Source organism: Aedes aegypti, chromosome 3, assembly GCF_002204515.2.
Source record: "Aedes aegypti strain LVP_AGWG chromosome 3, AaegL5.0 Primary Assembly, whole genome shotgun sequence".
Lineage (NCBI taxonomy): Eukaryota > Metazoa > Arthropoda > Insecta > Diptera > Culicidae > Aedes > Aedes aegypti.
In genome coordinates, this window is record NC_035109.1 from 122,198,734 (window position 1) to 122,222,200 (window position 23,467).

A 23,467-nucleotide genomic window follows, 5' to 3' on the forward strand; every position below is an offset into this window, starting at 1 on the left:
TGCTGAAAATTGCCGGTGCGAGCGCTTAAGTTAACCCCCTAAAATGGTAGTTTTTACTGCACAATTTTTTTGCGTGTATGAATGAAGAGGTAACTTATTCAATTTAGGTTAGGCCATTATATATAGATCTTACCAGCCGATCAAACAGGTTTTTGAGATGGATACTCAAGTCTTATATGTACAAGAAACTCAAGATAGCATAACAGTTGAGGTCAGATCAGAATACGCTTATCAGTCAAATGATAAGATTTCCTAGTTAAAATTAAGGGGACACGGGAGACCGTGTTATTTTCCCTATCTTTCGTCTCACTCTAACAATAATCATCAAAACTTTGTGGAAGCAAATCTCGAGTTTTTGTGGACCGATGAACCTGAAAATTTATCGGGTTGTGCACTCCATGTATAGAATCATAGTGATACATTTTCGCATCGATATATAGAGTGGTTCTTGGGATTTGCTTCTTGAAATGGATAGGATGATTATGATGACGTCCCGTGCGGCCTTAAGGGGTCTATTTTGTAATTCGAGCAAATTCACGTGACTCGTCTGAAGTCATTGTCGATCAAAGTAAGCATGCATATTTCAGATGTCACCCGTCGACTCCCATAGTAATCCAGTCACATAGAGTGACAACTGTCGATAAACTCGATTGACAGAGCCAAGTCGAGCGAAATTTTTGGTCGACAGTGACTCCAGTCGAGTCGTTTTTGATCGACTCGACTTATAAAATAGGGCCCTAAATCGTGCATAATTAAATTCGATTTCTGATTTACTTAATCATCAATACCTTCAGACGTATTCAAGTACTTGTGCTGCAACTTATCATTTATTTTTATCTAAATATGAAATGACAATTTCGAGGATAAATCATTTTATTTTCAGTTTTTTGAGACTGTTATACATTTTTTGATAAAACGAACTAAAACTATCAACTTTTCCGTGCTGTTATGGCACATAAACATTTTCAATAAGTTTACAACTACAAAATACATATGGTTATTATGGGAGTATCTTATTTAATAATTTGGTAATCGAGAAAGAAGGATCAGCTTTGGTATTATGCCAAATAGCACTATGCCATAAGAGGCACTCCCGTAATTACCGAACATGCATGTCAGTCCCATGTTTGCTGGATGTCACATGAGAGAATTATGTGTTTATGGGCAGTAGAGAAAACTTAACACCAACTCAAGCACTTCTTCGCTTATACCAGTAAATTCCACCTCCAATGGCTGCCACAATCACTATGACCGCAGCACCAATTATGACCAGGTGAGAACTTCCATTTCCACCTTCGTTGCTACCATTGGTGTTGTCCTGGGCCTTGTGCCCATCTTCGTGATCAGTTTTACCGGGTTCCTCCGGCGGCGGCTGTGGCGGTGGCGGCGAAGGCGTCGTTTGAGGAGAAGGAACTGGTTCAGGACGAGGTCTAGGAGGCATCGGCCCGGTACAGCACATTCCTTCAACCTCCCGCTCATTCTGTTCGCAGTTGCTGTGCCGATCAGTCGGCGTGGCAATATTGTGTTCTTGGAGGAAATCAAGCATGTCCTTTATATTTCGGCACTGGAAACTGTTTCCGTTCAGGTACACGGCTTTCAGCGATTTCATGTCCAGCAGATGGGCGTAGTCGATGCTGTCCATATTATTGTCATTCAGTTTGAGAGTTTCCAAAGCCGTGAAAGGATAGAAGATTTCTAGTCTCAAATCTGAGGGCAATATGTCGTTTTTCGATAGGTCTATGGTTTTTAACAGAGGTAAACCGATTTTCTTAGTGTTGTCCAGGTATAGCACTCCTGTTCCGGCTAGATTGAGATCTTGCAGTTGAACCATGTTTGAGAATACCGACAGATCGAGAGTACTGTCCTCCCAGAGATCTTCATTTTCACTCAAATTGAGTGTCTCGAGCTTAAGGCAGCTTGTCACATTGGCAACATTTCCCAAACGATTGCTACTTAAATCTAATTCCCTGAGATTTTCGCACTGATTGTTCCGGTACATCAATACCTTTTCGATGTAATTGTTCTTGGCGTGCAGAGCTAACAAATTCTTTGTGATTGTCACTGTTTGCAGTTGACAATTTTCAACCTTCAGTACCTTTAAGTTGTCGGCAAACGCGATCAAGAAGTTCGGAGGAATGGCCACCATATGGCTGTCCTTGAAGGCCACATTTTCCGGCTTTGTCGAGCCGGGTGAATAGAAGGCAATTTGTGTCGTGTTTTTGAAGTATTTCACATTGCGAAATACGCATATTTCCAGATCATTGTCCTTTTCGATGGTGCAGTCGTAGGTTTCCGCTATGGACACTGCTATTACTCCTGCTAACAGTAGTGGGATCACCCAGGATGCCATTGTTGGTCTGAAAAGACATCAGGTCGAATAATATAATTCATATGATACAGAAATTGTTTACAATTGGGTTTATTCTACGAGTGACGTGAGGTGAGAATTGTTGGTGTCGTATGAGCCTATGCGTGCTATAAAACGTTTGACTTTTACTGTGCGCCCTGTTTTCAAGCTTCCCGTAAGAGAGAGCGAGACAGCACCAACACACGGCGCACAGTAAAAGTCAAAAGAACAAAAGAATTTATGGCACGCGCAGAGGCTCATAGCGAGGTGAAAATTTACGACTCGAGTGAAGTGACTCGCCGTGTAAATTAAATGGAGAGTCACTTTACTCGAATCGAAAATTGTCACCTCACTATTATCAAGTCGAAAAGAATTTAAGGCCAAAATCATTAACATATTGTTATGATAGTATTGGTATTTGCAGCATCGATGAAATATAACTGCTTATCACCTGATTTAATGGATAATTTATGCGAAGAAAAATGCTTCAGGTGGTATTTCAATATATAAACAACACTTTCAGATACAGCATTATCAATTTAGCGACAATATACATGAGATTTATATTCTCGAAAAAAAATCTCCGATTTTATGCCGCATTTCATTGCCTCACACAACTACACTTGTAAATAGAAGGTGCTTACCTTTTCCATTGTAATTCTGCAGCAAACATTTGTATTTTGGATTTTATATTGCGTTCACTACACTTCCACTAAACAAATCTTTCATTCACTTTCCTTAAAGGAACACATTTCAAACGGGAATCAAATATTTATAAAGTTTTATCAACCGCAACACTCAAAACTATTATGAGCCTCTGTACGTGCCATAAATTCTTTTGTTCTCATGACTTTTACTGTGCGCCGTGTGTTGGTGCTGTCTCGCTCTCTCTCACGGGCAACTTGAAAACAGGGCGCACAGTAAAAGTCAAACGTTTTATAGCATGCACAGGCTCATGGCGGTTGTTTTCACTTGCTGCGAATCGACGCCGCCACCGCACACTGAGGCATGCCTGTGTTTATAGTCTAAAATATCCAACTTTTTTCCTGTTGTATTAATTTTCAGTACGGAAAGGTTGGGCAAAGCATAGAAACTTGAAACTCATACGTTGTTTGTTTTTCGATTCTCTCAAATAACGAAAACCATCTCTACGAAGCATAAAATCATACCAAGAGTTTATCAATTTGGACCACCCAAAATAATTGAAAAGCTCCACAGTGCGATGCGTCGGGATGCGTCGGGACGCGTCTATCATGTGTGCACAATCATCGCGATCGTTGAGCGCAGTGATGTCAGAGTTGCTATCTGTAAAATCATAGCATTTAATGTGAATTGATCACAAAAATCATTGAAATTTTATTAAATCAGTGATCTTGTGATGGAAAACTATTTGCAAAATGATAAGTTTTTATCATATGCAGCAAATGTTCCGAAAACAAGCATATAACAATTGCTAGAAAAATCTGTCACCAATCACCTGGCAACACCGTCATCCCTTGCAAACATAAACCGTACCGATGCATAACAAAAATATGCGATAAATTCAATTAAAAACAGAGAAATTCCGTTGCCCTTCATTAAATTGTAATGTTTTCTTTTGATATGTACGATTGAAGAGTTGATTTTGATTTCCAATACTCGTCAATCTACTAAATTTACCATGTGTTTACATAAAAATATGCTAAACACAAATGTTATATTTTTTGTTTGTATGTTTTGAAAATATACATGGAAAGGCGACACTACTACTATTACATCAATGATGATTCTAATGATTCTTTGAGTTACACGCCGCTTCACCTTAAGATTCAGTCTAGAAAAATTATAAGCGTATAGATGAAGTTCCGTCAAATGTAATCAGAGTATCGAGTGAAATGTAATTCACAGATCAAAAAAAATCGTGATGGATACAAGTCAAACAGCACTTAACACACTGAAAAACATTTTATTATTGATTATTTGTAGAAAAAATCACTTTGGGAGCAACAATGTCAGCTATTATACTTTAGAAACCACTACTGGTGCCTCATTTTGGTTTATGATTATGATTTTGCTGATGATGTTTACATTTTTATAAATTTCACTCCAACAATTTTGGTTTACCAAATAGGTGGCACACTTGCCCCAAAAAGTATGGGTTTCCACCAATCTGAATTTCGTATGTAAAACTAAATACTTTTTTCGTTCAAATGCCTGTTAATAATGTACCTATTTACCATGCTATTTAGAAACAACGAAATCTTATAAAAATCCACTGAAATTTGGATGTTGTTACAAAAGTCTAGGTAACTACGTGAAAAATAGAGCAATTTTCATCAGCCCCAAAGTTCGCTATGAGTGAAATATGCTTAAAACCGCGTCCTTCAAACGCCGACTAAGGAAGAACAAATGGTTGACATAAGCCTGAGTGACATTGAAATTTTTCATCAGTAATTTTGATGGGAGGTACGTTTGGCCGAATGGACTTTATGAAGACGTCTTTATGCTAAATGACGATAGGCTTAATACGCTGTTCTTCTGACACAGCTGAAAATATGTTGTAAATTTAAGTTTATTTTCATGCACATATTTGGAGCATCAAAATAAACTGAAATGTCAACGATAAATCGCTTATTCTTCAATCAAATGCACTTTAAATTTACACGATCATGTAGCCTTCAAGCACTTTGTTTGATAACTAAACGAAATGCCATAACAATAGATGAATTTGGTTTATTTTTACTCTATGCCATATCTTACACTACATTGGAATTTAAATATTTTAATTATGGGGAGTTATGCTGTTAAAGTAGTTAATAGCACTAAGCATCTAACATTTCAATCAAAATTACTTAGACACTTTCATTATTTACTTGATATTGGGAATTATAGTTTGTCGTATTGTAATAAACTATGCAATAAACAATACTTTAACATTCCAGTCGTCGCGCTGTTGTATTTTGTACAACATTGGTGAACAAACCTCGCTTTTCAATCACAACAGCAGCGTGGTGGTTCTGACGGTGGTCAACCACTCGACGACTGGAAGGTTAATACTGCGCATATTATTATCGAATATAAACTCTATGGCTTTCATAAAACCTCCTGCCGAAGTGAGTCAAGGTTTGGTTACCAAGTAAAGTCTGTCGTTGTTTGTTGCTATTTTTCATAGCGTTTTCTCTTTCAAGCATACTATCAACTATTAATCTCTTAATAGTATTTGGTGTTTTAGTATTTTTGCTTTCACTCAGGCCTATACGGGTTAAGCATGTTCTATCTTGTGATCCTTAGAATCAGAATGAGCCTCTGTACGTGCCATAAATTCTTTTGTTCTTTTGACTTTTACTGTGCGCCGTGTGTTGGTGCTGTCTCGCTCTTTCTCACTGGCAACTTGAAAACAGCGTGCACAGTAAAAGTCAAACGTTTTATAGCATGCATAGGCTCATGTCAAGGACATCCGGAAGGTAGGTAAATCGATTTTATTTTTTTCTGCTGGGTGGCGCTAGTGAGTAGTTTAACATAAGCATTTATCTAATGATCCAGATAATGTAGAAAATTCGAATCTTCGACAAAGTTGATTATAAGGTCAAGGACATCGAAAATGCAAACAGTTTGGTTCCAACTTTCGCCACTAGGTTGCGCTAGTGAGCATGTGAAATTGAGCCTTTTTAACTAGTTTTTTCTTCTGATTCAAATAAGATAGAAAGATGGAGTCTCCGTAAAAGTTGTTGAAAAACAGAGCTACCAACATTGATGAATTGCTTCTTGTGTCAGAAAATGACGTTGGTCTTCGTTTTAGGTGGGCTATAGCCCAACTAACGGGAGCCCAATTAAAACGTAGCCCATTTAAAGATAGTGCAACAAACGAAATTCGACTGTAATTCTATCTTGGTAAAGATAGACAGTTCAGTTCATAATTATGTCACTAGGTAGCGTAAGTAATTGAGTTATGTTTTCACATTTGTTCAAGTAACTCAGGTCTGATGCTTTTAATTTTCAATTGATTTAGATTAAAATCTCCTCACATTAGATACTGATTCACTATATTCAAATGTTTTAGATCTTTTATACTTCATATTTAAGTGATTCAGGACAGATTCACTTCATATACATATATTTCAAGTCTGATGTACTGGATTGGTCTACTTAATTTTTAACAAATCATGTCAAATTCACCTCATATTTAAGTCATTCGGATATGACATCATATTCAAGAGTTTCATGCCTGATTCACTTCATACTTACGATTTCCTTGACCTACTGAATAACTTTGCCGAAAACTTGATCTTTCTATCTCATGTGGGTCAATGTTCATGCTCACTAGCGCCACCTAGCAGCAGGATGTCCTTGATGTGCTGAACAACTTTGCTGAAGATCGGTCCTTTGCTATTCATAAAAATCTCGAGATATAGCAATTTAAATTTAACTATTTTGTGGCGATGCTAAACTTTTTTGGGGGTAATTCAATTGCAATACCTATTTTAGTGAGTCCGTATTTACATACAGTAGTGTATAGACATACAAAATATTTTCAAATGTCTTGGAAAATTTTCCAAATATTGCCCTACATAAGTATAAGCCATCAATAAAACAATGTTGATGTCAAAGCTATAAAAAATACAAAAAATCATGAAGGGTATCCGGTCTCGGAGCATATGCCTCTTCCCTTTCCTTCTCACACGGTACATTGGTACATTTTTTATACGAAACCTTCAAAAAAATGGTATGGACAATTATGTTTTGTTGAACTCGCTCACTCTCTAGTAACCTGTTGTATGTTATGGACGACCCTTGATTTTAACGAAGTGACTTTTAATTTATAATAGAACCTTACCTCATATTGGGCACCTGTCGTTCAACTGAAAAGAAAACAAGCGAAACATAGATGTATAGTGTTTATGGCTATGATTAGCACTGTGCATATTTGTAGTCATAAATGATGTTTCGCATAACGGTCACTTGGCATAACAATTTAACATCAAGAACAGGCATCAAGAAGGGGAATATGTAATTCCGGTTATCGCAAAATGTCCATTGTGCCATATGACCGTTATGTCAAATAACTATATGATAAACAATCTCATGCCAAATGGCCCACTCCCTATTAGCCAGGACTCTGCACTAGGGAAAGTGTACCAGTTATGGCCATAGTGGTTCCCTATTTGGCCATATGCAAATTTCAGATAACTTTTACATTTTTAATCTTTTTGAATGTTTTAACATCAAGATTTATCCTTTATTGTACTGCTAAAACACAAAAGATTTTTCAAAATGTGAAGACATTCTAGATATCACGTATGGCGAAATAGGGAACCACTATGGCCATAACTGGTACACCTACCCTTTTTTGTTTTGTGGGATTTTGACTTCTATTGGTCTTGTTGTTTACAAGTTTTATGCAGAACCCAAAGTATGGAATCGCTTCACCAAGTATTGTAACACTATACTTTGAATAGTGCAACACTTCCCGAAAAGTTTGGAATCATTACATGAGAAACTTATGCTTACCGCTGGTTCTCAATATTTTGATGTGTTATAATATTCTGTGAAGCAATTCCGGACTTTTGGAGGGTAGTGTACATGCTTCGACAACTCTGCTACACGCAAACAAATTTTCTTGTATAATCTACCGAATCCATGGTAGAATTGAGAACTGCACCAACGATTTTCAACCGACTACAAAAATCTGTTAAGTTTACTATCATCTGGTGAAAATCACTGAGCAGTGCAGTAAATTTGACTATGTCCATAGTAGCATCCACTACAAAGCATTGTATTTCAATCCGTGACACCCACCGTACAACAAAGTGTGGTCAAAAGTATGATGCTAAACTTCTCAAATCTAGAATGTTTCTAGTCATAAATACTACAACTCTGGTTAAATTAACAGAAGAATTTTTTTGTGTAGTGATGTTGACTATGTTTTTGTAGAGTTAACAGATTAATGTATTCGGTTGAAAATCGTTGGTGCAGTTCTTAATTTTACCATGGATTCAGTAGTTTCTACAATAAAATTCATTTCAGTGTAACTTAAAATATTGCGTATCAATAGAAGAAAAAAAAAACTAATCATCCGATGACCGTAGTTACCTTGCCTGAAAAATTCTAAAATAAAATATAAGTCATTCGCAGATGCGCATATCTCACATAACTTATGATCTCGCTCTAAGAACCATTGCTAAGTGTGTAGATCGTCGTTTTTAAGCAAATTAACGGACATCACGCTTGGTTAACAATGGCTCTTAGGGCGAGTACACAGCTTCAAAGCTAAAATTTATTTGAAAAATTACATATAATCCTTTCACTTACAATACGTTTAAAATAACTTACATTCTAGTTTTACTTCAAATTTCCCTGAGGAACAAACTCGCCACCCTTTCTTACTCTATTTCAGTTCACAACTAATCCACTTCAATACAATTTTATATATCTACATACAACAAGGTCAGTGTTGCTAGTTTCACCAAAAATCCATCGCAACACGAGATATATCATATATGTTGCCGTCGTTATCGGTTAACAGTGAAAGAAAATATGCAAATAAATAAATTGCTTTTTATATAGTATTTTGTTTATTAATGGCTGTAATATACTTTTTTTCTGCATGAAAAAAATGTAAGATTAACTGATATTTTGCAAATTATTACTACAATGGTAGTAATTCATGATATATCTTCTAATGAATCTATTTAATATAAATTGACTAAGATACATTAGAAAGGTTAACTTTACTAACTTTTAATGAATTCGCGAAGCTAATGAATTGATGCACTATTGCAGTATAATAAGTATTATTTTCTTTTGGCGAGTACACCAATCAGTAAAATAAACCAATTCAAAACATTTCTAATAAAATCGGCTCCGTTATGCCTGATGGCACTTGAGCCTTGTTTAAAAAAAAAAAATTAAAAAAAAAACAATGGCCAGTTTTGACACCCACCCACCCCCTCGTAAGACCTTTTTGTATGGGAATTCTACAAATTGTGATTGGGCTGTAATATTTTGAGGACGCCCGCCCACCCCCTTCAGTGTTATAGCATTTGTGGATGGGCCCTTAGCTTTAGTGAGTGGCGCTCCCTTACATTGCCATTAGCCTATCTGTACGATGTTATGTTACTCTCATCCAAAATTGTGTCTTTAACGCCTACGAAAGTAACACAACATATTTACTGAATACAATAGAACATCAGTAGCTTAAAACAGATCTAAAAACTATTACAAAATACGTACCTTCGCTTTAAATTTTGTTTGAAAAAATGCCTCCAAAATATGCTTTCGCATATCTGTTCGCTAACCGTGCACTGACAATAAATTTTATGAGTCAGAACCAGAGGAGGAGGATGCATTCGGCTGAAACGCTGAATGCAGTTATTATAGCATGCTAAATGCAATCTGTCTAGCACACTAGCACGGTAAAAAATTACGCCATACAAATTAAGTATAGTACAGTACAAGACCAAAGTACTCTTTAATGGGTAAAAAAGTACCCTTTATGAGAGAAACTAGTTTAACTCATAAAAAGAGTAAAGGGCCTGTACTCTTTAAAGAGTAAACGGCTTGTACGTCATATCAACGAGTGAATTTTACCCATTATCCAAAACATATCTGGAGCTCGATTTGAAAAGGTCCTAAGTAACAAAAGTTAATAATTTGTGTTTATTTCACCATTAGGTAGATTCTACTCATCTTAATATGAGTGTGAAGTACCAATTTGATATTATATTTCTTAAAAAATACAAAAATAATTAACACTTTGACGTAATTAACAAAAACTAGGAACAGTAAAAATTTGTCCATTCGTCCTATTGCGCATTCGGTCGAATGTAGCTTAATCGAAAAAAACGCGTATTCGACCTTTTGTCTTATATCTTCAAGATTACAAAATCCCCCCAGAATCAGACTCTGGTTGAGCTACTGAGCAAACCATTTATTGAGATGAAGGCAAACAGCAGCTGATGCTGTGTCATTTCCTAGGAATTCATGTTTTAGTGTTCGCGATTGTGAAAGATCTTAAGGAAAAGTTTAGGGAAACCGACAGCGACATTTTGCTCTCTTCGTTCAACTTTGATTTAATCTTCGGCCTGTTGCTATCCGAGCATCACCGCAGAAGTACCGACGATGCCTTATGAAGACTTCTCCAACGATATAAACAAGTAAATCTCCGACAGCCGCATCCGTTTCATCTTCTGTAAAGTAGACATTCCGCAGAGATGTGAATTTGCACTGAGTAACATCGCTGATCGCATTAATCACTTCGTCAACGTTATACAAAACATATAAATATGCAGAAAACTCCAGAAATTCTCTGAAAATCTCTATTTTTGTTTACAACGGTGGGTCGTATGTGCTTCACTGACCATCAACCAGCCCGATCGTACTTTGACGTATGGACAGTTTCAGACGTCAAACGTCTGAACGTGCCCGTTCGATGTGCAGCGGTGACTGGCGTTAGGTCGTATCGATTAGGTCGAATGAAACACAAACAATCTCAGATAGACGGAAAACTTGTTTATGCTCGTAAATAAAAAAAATGAGTGTATTCTTATGCTTTTGTTTAAAGGTTCACTGGGATGGATTTCGTTTTGTGTCTTAATACGTATATTGTGTGTTTTTAACTGTTTGCTTGAAATAGGAATTGAATTTCGTTTGTGAAACTTCATAGAGAGTTATCTCAGACAGTCAAAAATGTCACATTCGACCTTTTCAAATCGATCTCCAGATATATTTTGGCAAACAGAGTAAAATTTACTCTTTTTCGAATATGAAAATTCAATTTAATTCTATTATTTTTTTTCGTATATAAAATAATCAACCAAAGAAATTTTAATATATTAATTATTTTTATTAATTAAAACAGTTACAATAAATCATTGTTTATTTGCGAAAGCATAATTGACTGATTAATTTTGATGTTACTAGGTTGGTAAACGGGGCAGCTGCTACTGGCGATTTCATGCACCGGGACATGCAAACGGGATGCATATGAAAGCAAAAGTATCCTGTAATATTTAATTGTTTCCTTATTATCAGAATACGACAGGGACAAAAAATTATACCTACTGTGGTAGTTATGTATATAGCTGGGTAGGCCATGCTATACAGAAATGATCATTATCATTCAATCTGTCAAGTGCACAAGTACCACATTGGCGACGAGCAAGAACCCAAGAACAGCGGATAAACCAGTCGGAAGTTGGATCAGAATAGATCTCAAGGCATCTATAAAGGGTAACTATAAACGTCTGATTTTCCGAAAGATAGAATCTCATCGGAACAGACTCGAGGGAAAAAGAAAAGTCTCGCCTCAATTGAGGGAGATGCCTTAACGGTGGATGAAAATCCACCCGGAGAAGGCAAGAAAGTCTCGCCTCAAAGGAGGGAGACGCCTTAACGGTGGATGAAAATCCATCCGGAGGAGGCCAGAATGTTTCGCCTCAATGAAGGGAAACGCCTTGACGGAGGATGAAAATCCTACCGGAGAAGGCAAGCATATCTCTCCTCAATGGAGGGCAATGCCTAAAGGGCGGATGAATATCCATCAGGAAAAGGCAAAAATGGACTCAAATTTGAAAATTTGACCGCACCATCAAAGAGGTAGAAAAGGATACGGATGTCAAAACCGGATATAAATTCGGGTTACTATGGTAATTAAATTTCCCATTGAAGGAATAAGATGAGTAAAGGTTCAAGTGAAAAATTCATAAAAAAAAACCTAAGTTGCAAATATTCATCTTAACGTGCATAAAAGAGAGCAACCACAGGATTGATCTGAATGATTATACGCAGGAAATCGCTAAAATATAATTAATGTCATACAAGACCATCTCTCGTTATAGAAAAGGAGATGTGGTAGTTATGTATATAGCTGAGTAGGCCATGCTATACAGAAATGATCATTATCATTCAATCTGTCAAGTGCACAAGTACCACACCTACTATTGATTTATCCGAATTAGTAAATACTTATTTCAGTTATGACGGCAACAAACTTGAAAGTGTGTCAAACACTGCTCCATTAAGAGTAAGTTCATGGAATTTAAAAAAGGGCAAAAAATACCCTTAATTCGAAAAAATTAAGTACCCATTATTTTGACGTTTCCATACATCAGCAAATAATGGGTATTTTTTCCACATTAAAGGGTACTGCTGAGTTTACGTATACGTGCCATTAATTCTTTTGTTCTTTTGACTTAAACTGTGCGCCGTGTGTTGGTGCTGTCTCGCTCTCTCTTGAAAACAGCGCGCACAGTAAAAGTCAAACGTTTTATAGCATGCATAGGCTCATGAGATTGAGTGTGAGTTTGAGTAGATTTGAACGAGCGTGTCCTATTAGTGAGCCATAAACGCATCAGGGTTGTCTAAAAACCGTTTGTCGACTGGCTGCATACTTTGATGCACGCACACCGTGCGTGACGTGACCAGAAACGTCAAACATAAACAAACCTGATTGTTGAAACTGGAAAAAGACTGTTTTGCGGCGGCGGCGAAATTAAAGTTTGAAATCAATTATTTTCGAGGAAAAACGTTTGCTCGAATTGCTAATCACATTTGTACGGATTGTTCCTAAGATCAGGAACAAAAATCAAGCGGTATGAGCGATCAGGACGTCTCAAAAATGAAGGTAAGTGAAGCATTTGTTTTGCCGATGTTGAGAGCCGAAAAGAAAAATGTCCGACCGACATCACAAATCAGGTTATGAAAGTTCGGGAGTCGGTGGATATCAGCGGCCGTAGATATTCAATAATATTATATCGCATTCTTAATCAGGTTGCAGATTTGAAGAAGGAGCTCAAAAATCGAGGACTCAGCACACTTGGAAATAAAAACGAACTGGTCGATCGTCTTCAAGGTGCGCTCATAGGTAAGAAATAGCGTAAACAGGGCTGGTAGCGAGTCACTTCATATTTATTTGGTCACTTAATTTTTTGACTAAAAAGTCACTAAAGTATTTTTTTTTTCGGTAAAATGGAAACTAAAGACACTACTTTGGTGATGAATAAAAATAAAAATAAGATCTGCCGTAGCTTCTAGAATTCAAAGAATCACAACATTTCTGTTGAAATTTCTGAAGAATGTTATTTAGGAAATGTCGAACAATAGCAAATTACTTTCGTTATTCTTAAAGCAATGATGACTGATGAAATGTATGATTTTTTTTCGATGTTCTAGGAGAAATTTTTGAAGACATTCGTTAATTAACATTTTTCTCCAATGTAATTTTGATCACGTTTTTCTTTCCTTGACCTTGTGTAAAAGTAAACTAATAGGCCCACGTATGATAAATAAATTACAATTACAATTACAATTAAAGATTTTTCAAGGAAGGAGTTCCTAAGTCGATTGTTTCCATCCAATTCTCTATCCGTTTTCATATGAATTTCATGAATTCATGTATAGTTTATCTCAGAAATTACTCTAAAATACTTCCAGAGTTTATTCCTGAAAATCTTTTAAGAACTATCGTTGGAATTCCTCAATTTGGAAAAGTGACCTTCTAGTTCCTTCTGAAATTTATCTAGAAATTTTTGCAATATTTCATCCACGATTACATCTGTAGTTCTTCCAAACATTGTCGATTTTTCAAGTAAAATTTCTACACAAGCAATGAACGGAATCAATGTTTTTCAAAGAATTCCTCCATAAAATCTTGCAGGATTTTTTCAGGAATTCAATGTATTATTTTGTCGATCCAGGATCTTTTCGTAATGGAAATTTCCTTGATTTCCCTAGGCATAGAGTATCATCGTACCTGCCACACGGGGTCTACCCCGTTTGGCATAATGCCGTATGGCATAATGCCGTTTGGCATACAGTCGTTTGGCATAATAGCTGTTTGGCATAATGCCATTTGGCATAACGGTCGTTTGGCATAATCGCCATTTGGCATAATAGCCGTTTGGCATAATTGTGAAAAACATTGAATTTGATCAAATTCCTTCCATTAAGCAAAGGGGTGTGTATAAACTGCTCACTATCGTACATTCCGTTGTCAGTTAGTGATAGGACATACTTCTAATCATCATTTTTCAAGGAAACCAATATCCAATAAAGCTCTTTTGGAATTGCATCATACATGACTTCCGGGGTCATTAAGTCCCGGATATTATGGCGCATTTTTAAGGTGAAGATGAATCGAAGCCAAACCTCAAAGCACGGATCTGAAGAATCGAACATCCGTTCAGGCTGGAAACTTAATCGATTGATCACTAGCTGGTGGTGACCAATTAATTAAGTGTTCAGCTCAAATGAGTGTTCGGTTCTCTAGATCCGTGCTCTTGAAAATTTGAAGTTTGGCTTTGATTCATCTTCACCTTAACAAAAATATATCCAACGCCTAAGTTATTCCATGTCATTTAAAAAAAAAGGAACATGAAATTTGATGACGCATCTTATGGTACGGCATATTACTGTACCACTGCAGTATCTTCCTTTTACAAATTATGCCAAACGACCATTATGCCAAATGGCTATTATGCCAAACGACTCTTATGCCAAACGACTATTATGCCAAACGACTTTATGCCAAACGACTGTATGCCAAATGGCATTATGCCAAACGGGGTAGACCCGCCACACGATATATGAACGTGAAAATGACAGCTATGGCAAAGAAAGCTTTCAGTTAATAACTGTGGAAGGGCTCATTGAACACTAAGCTGAGAAGTAGGCTCTGTCCCAGTGAAGATGTAATGCAAAGAAGAAGAAGGAGAAGAACACTATGAAATTTATTTCAGCGGTAGTTTAAACGATGATCCCTGGCAACATTTCTGAATAAACGCTATATAAAAAAGGTATCTACCGTGATAATTATATTTAATTTGTTTACCGGCATATCGGTCTATTTTGCTCGAAGTAAGAGGGAGCATTATTATTTATCTTTATTTGATTGGCTTTTCGCTCTTGGCGAGTTCGCCACATCAAAGAGGGAGCATGGAGTAGAAAGCAATGAATACTAGATAGATAAGTACCGTAAGGGAACGGCGAGAGAAATTGGATTAGATGTTGAAGAGGACATATCATATAAAAAAGTATTACATGAAACGTTATTTCTTGTGGCTAACGTCCCCTATGGGAACGGCTTGGCGTGTTGTTAGAATAACACTACCAAGACAGCCAAACATCTTCAACATCTAATTCAATTTCTCTCGCCGTTCCCTTAGGGACGGTTCAAATATTACGTAACGCAACAGGGGGAGGGAGGGGGTCTTCCGTAGTGTTACGGTCCATACAACAATTTTATATATTCCATACAAAAGCTGTTACGTGGGGGAGGAATAATATTGTCAAAATATGCGTTACGTAATATTTGAATCATCCCTTATAGTACCTATCCATCTAGTATTCATTGCTTTCTTCTCCATGCTCCCTCTTACTTCGAGCAAAATAGACCGGTATGCCTTTAGACAAATTAAATGGATAAATTTTTTGAAAACATTTTTGAACAACCACGAAAAAATAGGCTGGACTTACAAAACAATTAAAATAGGGAATCTCTGGAGTAATTTCTAAAGGTATCTTTAGAGAAGTTCTTGGTTAAAATGTAGTGAAAAAACGAACGACAATTCTGGAGAAATTATAGTCGAGCTCTTGAAAATGTCCTAAACGGAACTCTTGGTCGCAATCCTAATTATAGTGATCCGTTGAAGAAACACGCCAACTCGACACGCGAATGGCAGCACTCCTTCAGAATTCAATGAAACTTTCTGGATGTCAAAAGTTTGTGAAACTAAGATACTTTGCATATTTTGTTTTTATTTTCAAAATTGATCTAGACTAACATTTGGAAAGTGTCAAAGTTTTATTTACTAATATATGAGTTTTAATCACAAAATAGATTATATTTGTTTTATTGGGAGTAGTTTAAAGAAATAAAACGGAATTATACAGAGTTTTGTTTTAATTAAATACAATTGATCTCGCACCAAACCGCTTATGAGAAAATCAACTCCGTCTAACAATCCGAAGAGTTTTTTATGGTTGGAAAGATATCACAATAATATTTCATTTCTTATTTGGTCAAAGCCAATCTTAACAGGTGTCTGGAAAGGGTAAAAAATCGTGGTTTGTTTTTATGATGCATTATTATTTTCATTATTGCTATATATCCTAAAACGTAGTATCTGCACATGAATATATACGTTATTTTTGGGCTTTTCTGAATAAACTGAATATTTTTGGTTTATCCTCTGAATTGGTATACCGTATGGCTGCAATTTGTGTATCACTAATAGGCATAAAACAATGATACAGTTTTAACCTTATCAAACAATTCCACCAATTTCTCTGACATTCTAACATATTGTTCATTAGATATATAACAGAAATTTAATTTGGTGATACATGTATCAGTTTGTTTCACTGCCCAGTCGAATAGTTCTCCCGGAGTTGCGATTGTGTTTCCATAGTCTTTTTCAAGACTTGCTCTTTTTGCCATTCGCTTGAGAGTGTCACCAATAGCGTCACAGGGGCCTTTGCCGTGGGATGTGGCAAAAAAGTGCCACTCTGCTTCCAATCCATGTATTTTCTTGTAATTACATAAGCTGGCAATTTTTTTTTTTTATTTTTTATAATGAGCTGCAGCTCTACCTGACATAAAGATAGCTTTTGAGAAATTTAATTTTTGTTCAACAAAATTTATCTGTTAAATAGCTGAACTGCAACTGTGTCATGGGTCAACACTTCTGATATTATAATAAAACTAACGTTTTCCAATTTATTATCTTTTTTATGGTAAATTTCGAATTGGTGTATCGTTGCTTGGGAATTATTCCAGCGATATCCTTGGGCAGTTGTAAGTTAAATACCTATATTTCTATACACTCATGCGGTGGTTGTTGAGTAACTCAGATCGTTAACGAAAATTTTAGGTAGATAACAATACAAACATCTTTATTATTTCTTATTCATCTGGCGTGTAACGCAGGTACGTTTTTTTCACAAAACTTTTTCTAGAAGAGAATTTAATGGGGTATGTATAAGGTTGTTACTTTTCAATGTTTGCAATACGGTTGTGATATCTTTCAAACTATAAAAATCCGTCGGATTGTTAGACGGAGTTGATTTTCTCATAAGCAGAGACGAAGTCCATTGACTGCCTTCATTTAAAAAACATAATCACTGTATAATTTCGTTTTTTACCTATTCTCAATAAAAATACAATCTATTTTCTGATTGAAACTCATTTATCACTTGAAAACCCAATCATATTTGACGGTTTAGAACAAAATCTTGGAAACAAATATTTCAGTTTTGGACTTGAAAAATCCGTTGTTAGAAAAACTTTTTTCCCTTGAATATGCCCAATTTGCAATGTATGGACGACTTTTAGTAAACTTAATTGCGAAACTTTTTGCCTAAAAACGTTCAAAATCTGAAATGGCCGTTTTTTTAAATCGATTTTACAATTTTGAATCATTGTTTTTTCAGTGTAGAAAACTTTTTTTTTTAATTTTTTCAATATTTTTTTTTTCTAAAACTTTAGGAAATTTCACAACAGTCCCCCATACAACACTTTTTTGTAGGTCTTACCGTTTTCGAGTTATACGGGTTTATAAAAAAAGTAAAAAAAAAAATTGAAAAAAGTCTAGATCGATTTTCAAAAAACAAAGTATGTAAGGTATCTTAGTTACACATAGTCTACACACTCATAAAGTTTCATTGAATTCTGAAGGTGTCCCTTTGTCGAGTTGGCGTGAAATCCGTCATACAGGATTATCTCCCGTTATTTTCTCAAGAAATCCATGAAATATTCTAAAAAAAAAACAGATAGAACTCTTGCAGGCATTTTAAAATAATTCATGGCGCAATTCCTTAAGAAGCCAGTAACGAATCAATCTTTGGTCAAATATTTCAATTAGTTAACTATGACAATCCTGCAAAAAGTCTTGAAAAATGTTTCAAACAAAGATTCATATTTGTGAGCCGATTTTTTGAAAAACTTCAATCTCGCATCATGGCCTTTTATGCAGTTTGTAAACAAAACTGTACACGTGGTTTGCACTCAAATTTTTGGTTAAAAGCTAGCCGTAGCATCTTTAAATGGACATAGGTACTTTTATTTTCGTGACTTTGATTTTTCGCGATTTGGATGTGCGAAAAGTCTGGGGAAAATACTGTTGTCACTATTATTTTACTGTCTGGCCGCTACCAGTCCTAAATAAATGAATTCAATGGTACTTAAGTCCCCTTTTCTAGACGGAGGTGATCCATTGGAAGATACAGCCATTTCCGAGGATCTACTCGAAGACGACGAACTTAACGATGACATCCTCGAGGACGAGGAAGAGGAAAAGCAACACCATGAAGCGACCGAAGAAGATCGAATACTGAAATCTCCCACTCCAAGCGAACCGTCGAAATCTGAATCACCAGAGCAGAAAAAGCCGGAAACCGTTGCAAAAGATTCAGAAGCAGATAAGAAAGAAGACCAACCAGCAGTTATCCAGAAGAAGGTGGCCCTCAAGCGAAACATTTCAATTTCCGTTCCCACTCCAGCAGCGGCAGCAGTAACGGCCACTCCGAAAGGCACCGATGAGGATAAGAAGCCACAATCTGATGATTCTGCAAAGGAATCTGAAACCGGTTCCAGTGAACCGGAGAAAAAGGTGATCAAACTGACCGAACTGACCGCTCAAGAGAGGCTTGAGATGCGTGCCAAGAAGTTTGGTGCCCAAGCAAACGAAACGCCCGATTCGAAACTGCAGGCTCGAGCTGCCCGTTTCGGACTTACCAACAGCGATTCTTCCTCCGGCGGGTCAGCAACCAAACCGGTCAGCACTCTGGTGAGCGTTGATGCGTTAAAGAAGCGGGCCGAACGTTTCGGTGTAAGCGTGTCGGATAAGATGACTAAACTGGAACAGGACGAAAAGCTGATCAAACGCCAGGAACGATTCGGAGCCGTATCGGCACCTACTCTCACGGCCACCGGTAAAGTGGCCATCAGCAGCAGCAGCACTAGCAGCACAAAGACAGACTACGCTGAACGTGCCCGTCTACGGTTGGAACGCTTCAAGAATACCGCCTAAGAAGCAATGCTCGCCCTCGGGAAAATATGCTGGTCTCTTCTGCAATCAATCATTTTCATAAAACGTTACTTCGGATCAGTTCATGTGAGTGGATTCATCCCCTAGTTCCATACTAAATACACATTGATATTGGGTACAGTATAATCGATTACCCACAGGACGCTAACGATTGTTTTTATGTCACCCGAAATATCCATATATTTTAGGAGAAATAATACGTCTTCAGAAAATATTATCTACCACGTACCTCGTTCTCTACGCCGTTACTGATCGTATTGCAGAGCTCCTTCATCGTTCAAAATTATCCCCAACTACTTCAACGTTAATACTACTGGACCTGCCTCTATCTTTACCTGCTACCATGTTATTCGTGGTGGTAATATTATCATGGCAACCTATCCTCGCTGTCTCCCTCTTAAGTGGGACGAGGTCCTCCTCCTCAGTCCTGCGACCGGTTCCAATGAGATCGATGTCGTCCACGATGCTAAGGAGCACATGTGACCGTGTGATGATAGCACCATTCCTCTGCACGTTCGATCTCCTAATGGCACCATTGAGTGCAATACCAAATCTTAAGCTCAGCGCTGCTCGTGTTGTCATGAAGAAAGGTGAATTTCATGCTTCAACGTCTCAATCCGAGCATTTGTTTTTGAACTATGGGGTGTATCCAGCGGGGCACTTATCAACCTCGGCGGACATCAACGTTTAGGCATTATTCAGCCTAACTCTACGTAACACCATGAAGAACGTAAACGCTTCCCATTTTTTTATTCCCAAAGTTTACAGGGGAAGCTATTTTTTTTTTTCAAAGTATGTATTCTAAAATTCATGCCTGCAAATCTTCTATCTCACATTAACTATATATTATTATCCACATAATTTTCCCAAAAAAACTAAAATTCTATCAAATATTCATTCCCAAGGATAGCTTTATAGACTCTCCTAAAATATTAACAGTAGTTTTCTTAGCAGCTCTAATTGAAATTACTAAAGTAAGAATAACACCAGTTAGGAAAATATATCAAAGAAATACTTTTTGAATTATGGAGAAAATTTATGGAGAGATTTAATAAAATTCATCACATATACCTTATACGGGATTGCTTAGACACACTTCCAGTCTTATGGTCACTATTCTCATACGGACAAGTTCCAACTCTCCATATATAATGCAATTCATAGGATATACCGTGAGGGCCCCTAACTCTGCGCAGCTCCTAACTTTGCGCACTTTTACCAAAAATCCACCAAAATCTGGTAAAATACTTAATATTTTGTTTTAATTTTGTGGGGGTGGGAATGCCAAATTCTTTAGAGCAAACACAGGGTTGTAGTGTACTGCTTAAAGCTACAAATAAATTTTATTGTAAGGTAGAATCTCTTTATGTAAATCTATTGTCACTTACATATTTTGGTGATAACCTCCGAAACGTTCGATTCGTTTCGTCGACTGCTGATGATACTTGCTTCCTACAAATGTTTATTACTTGTAATATTTCTTTTTAGGATCATTTTCTATTACTTACTGCGTGTAGCCAAACTCTAGCCAAAGATTAAACTGTGATCTAGTATTAAGTTGAATTTAGGTTCTAAGTAAACAATATCGAGATCAATAGAAATAGGAATTTAGTTAAGTATTATTTCACAATTCTGCATAAAGGTTTTACTCACTAGGTTTAAGAACACTAACTGCATGAATTCAACACTAGATTAACTTGATAATTTAAGATTTGCTTAAGAAATTTTAGTTCACACTGACTGAAAATAACTTGATTGTTCTATCCAATTTATTTAGCATGATATGCAAAATCACTTATCGATCTGACAGTCCACGTCATCGACCGTTGACATAACTCCTCTTCTTTCATCTACGGCGTCGCTGCAACGAGGGGTTTGCCGTCACATTCCCCCTTCCGTAAATCCTGGAACATCCGAGGATCCGTTACCAGGTTTTGCTTCATCTAAGACGTCCAAAACTGCTAGATTCACCGCCGCTCGTCGATGAACTCCTGAAGATGTTTTCACCATTGCTTGACGAACTCTGCCATCTTTGCCTTTCACGACTTCTACAATTCTCCCGCGCACCCATTGACTTCTCGACGGACCTCCAATAACCATCACCAAATCTCCTACTTCAAGGTCCTTAACATTTTCAAACCACTTTGATCGTCTGGTGATGATTGGAATGTATTCCTTAATCCATCTCGTCCAAAAACTGTCCGTAATGGATTGCGCTAATTTCCAGCTACTGCGAAGATTCCCAATAAACTTTAAAGGTTCCATCGGCATCATTTTTGATCCATTAGAACTGCCCAATAAAAAATGATTGGGCGTTAAAGATTCCTGATCTGCAGAGTCTAAAGGAATGTAGGTGAGAGGACGACAATTGATCATCGCTTCAACCTCGCACAGAATGGTCTCCAAAGTCTCGTCATCCGGTTTCCGTGGCGCTTCTAAAATTGTTCCAGCTGCTACTTTTACAGAACGCACCAGGCGTTCCCAAACACCGCCCATGTGTGGTGTTGCGGGAGGAATGAATCTCCACTTTGTATGCGCACTGGTAAATGTAGTAGAGAGTTTATTACCAATTTCTTCTTGCAATTCCCTGCTGGCACCCTGAAAACAGGTCGCGTTGTCTGTATAGAATTCTGCTGGTGAACCGCGTCTTGCCACAAATCGTCGTACTGCCATAACGCAAGACTCAGTTGAAAGACTATGCACGACCTCGAGGTGTATAGCCCTTATTGCCAGGCAGGTAAATAGAGCAACCCACCGTTTTACTTGACTACGCCCAACTCGCACCAGCAATGGGCCGAAATAGTCCAACCCGACAGATGTAAACGGTTTAACATAAGGCGTAACTCGATACTCCGGGAGTGGTGCCATAATGGGTGGCTGAGGTTTTGCTTTCATCACACGACACCAAACACAGCTTTTTGCTACCTTGTAAATCAGGGAACGTAGTCTTGCAATCTCGAAACGTTGTCTTACTTCATTTGCAATAGTTTCTCTGTTAGCGTGGCGGTAGAACTGATGATACCAGTCGATGAGCAAGAAAGTAATCGGATGGTCATGGGGTAGAATCACCGGATACTTCGCTTCAAAACTCATGAAAGTTGCTGCTCCTGCTCGACTACGTTTCCGTAGTACGCCTTTATCGTCAACGTAAGGCCAAGTTTTATAGATAGGGCTGGATTTGTTCACGGTGAGATGTTGATCGTCAGGACCACCTTTACTGCTAGATAGAACTCTTATTTCATTAGCGAAAACTTCCGACTGTGCTTCTCTCCATAACTCGCACTCCGCACGTTCTAGTTCCTCTTGTTGGAGCGTTCCTACCTGCAGTGGAATGCCCTGTACTTTCCGTTGCACATTGTCAAGAAAGCGCAGAACATACGCCATTACACGGTGTAACCTGATCCATTTACTGTAGCGACTGACGTCAATTATCGGCTGATGATGCTTGTGATGCAACACGCGGCTATGGTTTGGGCGTAATTCTTCTTCGGTTAGTGGAAGTTTTGACTGCCTCGGCCATTCTTCTTCTGCATTATGTAGGAAACTCGGACCTTGGAACCACTGACTGTCCGATTGAAGTTTCGGTCCCTCATTCCACTTGGTGGCTTGGTCCGCTATATTCAACTTGGAAGGTACCCAGCGCCAATTTTTCTGCTCCGTAGACGTTAAAATTTCTCCAATCCGAACGGCTACGAATTTGTTATAACGACGGTGTTCGGAATTTATCCACGCCAACACTGTTGCTGAGTCACTCCACATGTATCGCTGGTGAACTTTGAAGGAATGCTGATTACTGATTGATTCCAAATATCTCACCCCAAGGACTGCTGCCTTGAGTTCCAATCTAGGAATAGACAACGACTTGAGAGGCGCCACTTTGGATTTAGCTCCGATTAGTGACACGCTTACGTCTTCTCCTGTTGCCAGGCGGAAATAGGCAACGCAAGCGTAGGCACCTTCACTTGCATCCACAAACACGTGGACCTGTAGCTGGTTCTTGTCACCTGGAACCAGCGACTTAAAATAGCAGCGTGGAATGCGCAATGCATCAAGTTGTGGAAAGAATCGCGTCCATTGCTTCCAACGAATGCACAAAGCT

General features: G+C 37.6%; 2 protein-coding genes across 3 annotated transcripts; one reads left to right on the top strand and one right to left on the bottom strand.

Annotated features, from left to right (window-relative positions):
• Nucleotides 1-855: 855 nt before the first annotated feature.
• LOC5572561 (leucine-rich repeat transmembrane neuronal protein 3) lies at nucleotides 856-9,663 on the bottom strand. Of its 2 annotated transcripts, XM_021850337.1 has the most exons (3): nucleotides 9,557-9,663; nucleotides 7,161-7,185; nucleotides 856-2,357 (listed from the first exon to the last, which is right to left on the bottom strand). In XM_021850337.1, exons 2-3 carry the CDS (start codon nucleotides 7,163-7,165, stop codon nucleotides 1,190-1,192), a joined length of 1,173 nt encoding a protein of 390 aa, XP_021706029.1. In that variant the 5' UTR covers nucleotides 7,166-7,185; nucleotides 9,557-9,663; the 3' UTR covers nucleotides 856-1,189. The 2 variants fall into 2 exon arrangements, with proteins under 2 accessions (XP_021706029.1, XP_001654076.1); XM_001654026.2 differs by lacking the exon at nucleotides 7,161-7,185 and having other exon boundaries at nucleotides 9,557-9,646.
• Nucleotides 9,664-12,742: 3,079 nt separating this feature from the next.
• On the top strand, nucleotides 12,743-19,510 carry LOC5572563 (SAP domain-containing ribonucleoprotein). The gene is made up of 3 exons (XM_001654028.2): nucleotides 12,743-12,947; nucleotides 13,094-13,187; nucleotides 18,521-19,510. The coding sequence occupies exons 1-3, from the start codon at nucleotides 12,918-12,920 to the stop codon at nucleotides 19,348-19,350; spliced, it is 954 nt and encodes a 317-aa protein (XP_001654078.2). The 5' UTR covers nucleotides 12,743-12,917; the 3' UTR covers nucleotides 19,351-19,510.
• Nucleotides 19,511-23,467: the final 3,957 nt, after the last annotated feature.

What these genes read in the sequence shown, in the direction of transcription:
- LOC5572563 (XM_001654028.2), top strand. Translation starts at nt 12,918, where the DNA reads ATGAGCGATCAGGACGTCTCAAAAATGAAG. An exon ending in AGGACGTCTCAAAAATGAAG is followed by an intron (nt 12,948 to 13,093) that starts GTAAGTGAAGCA and finishes ATTCTTAATCAG; the next exon opens with GTTGCAGATTTGAAGAAGGA. An exon ending in TCTTCAAGGTGCGCTCATAG is followed by an intron (nt 13,188 to 18,520) that starts GTAAGAAATAGC and finishes CCCCTTTTCTAG; the next exon opens with ACGGAGGTGATCCATTGGAA.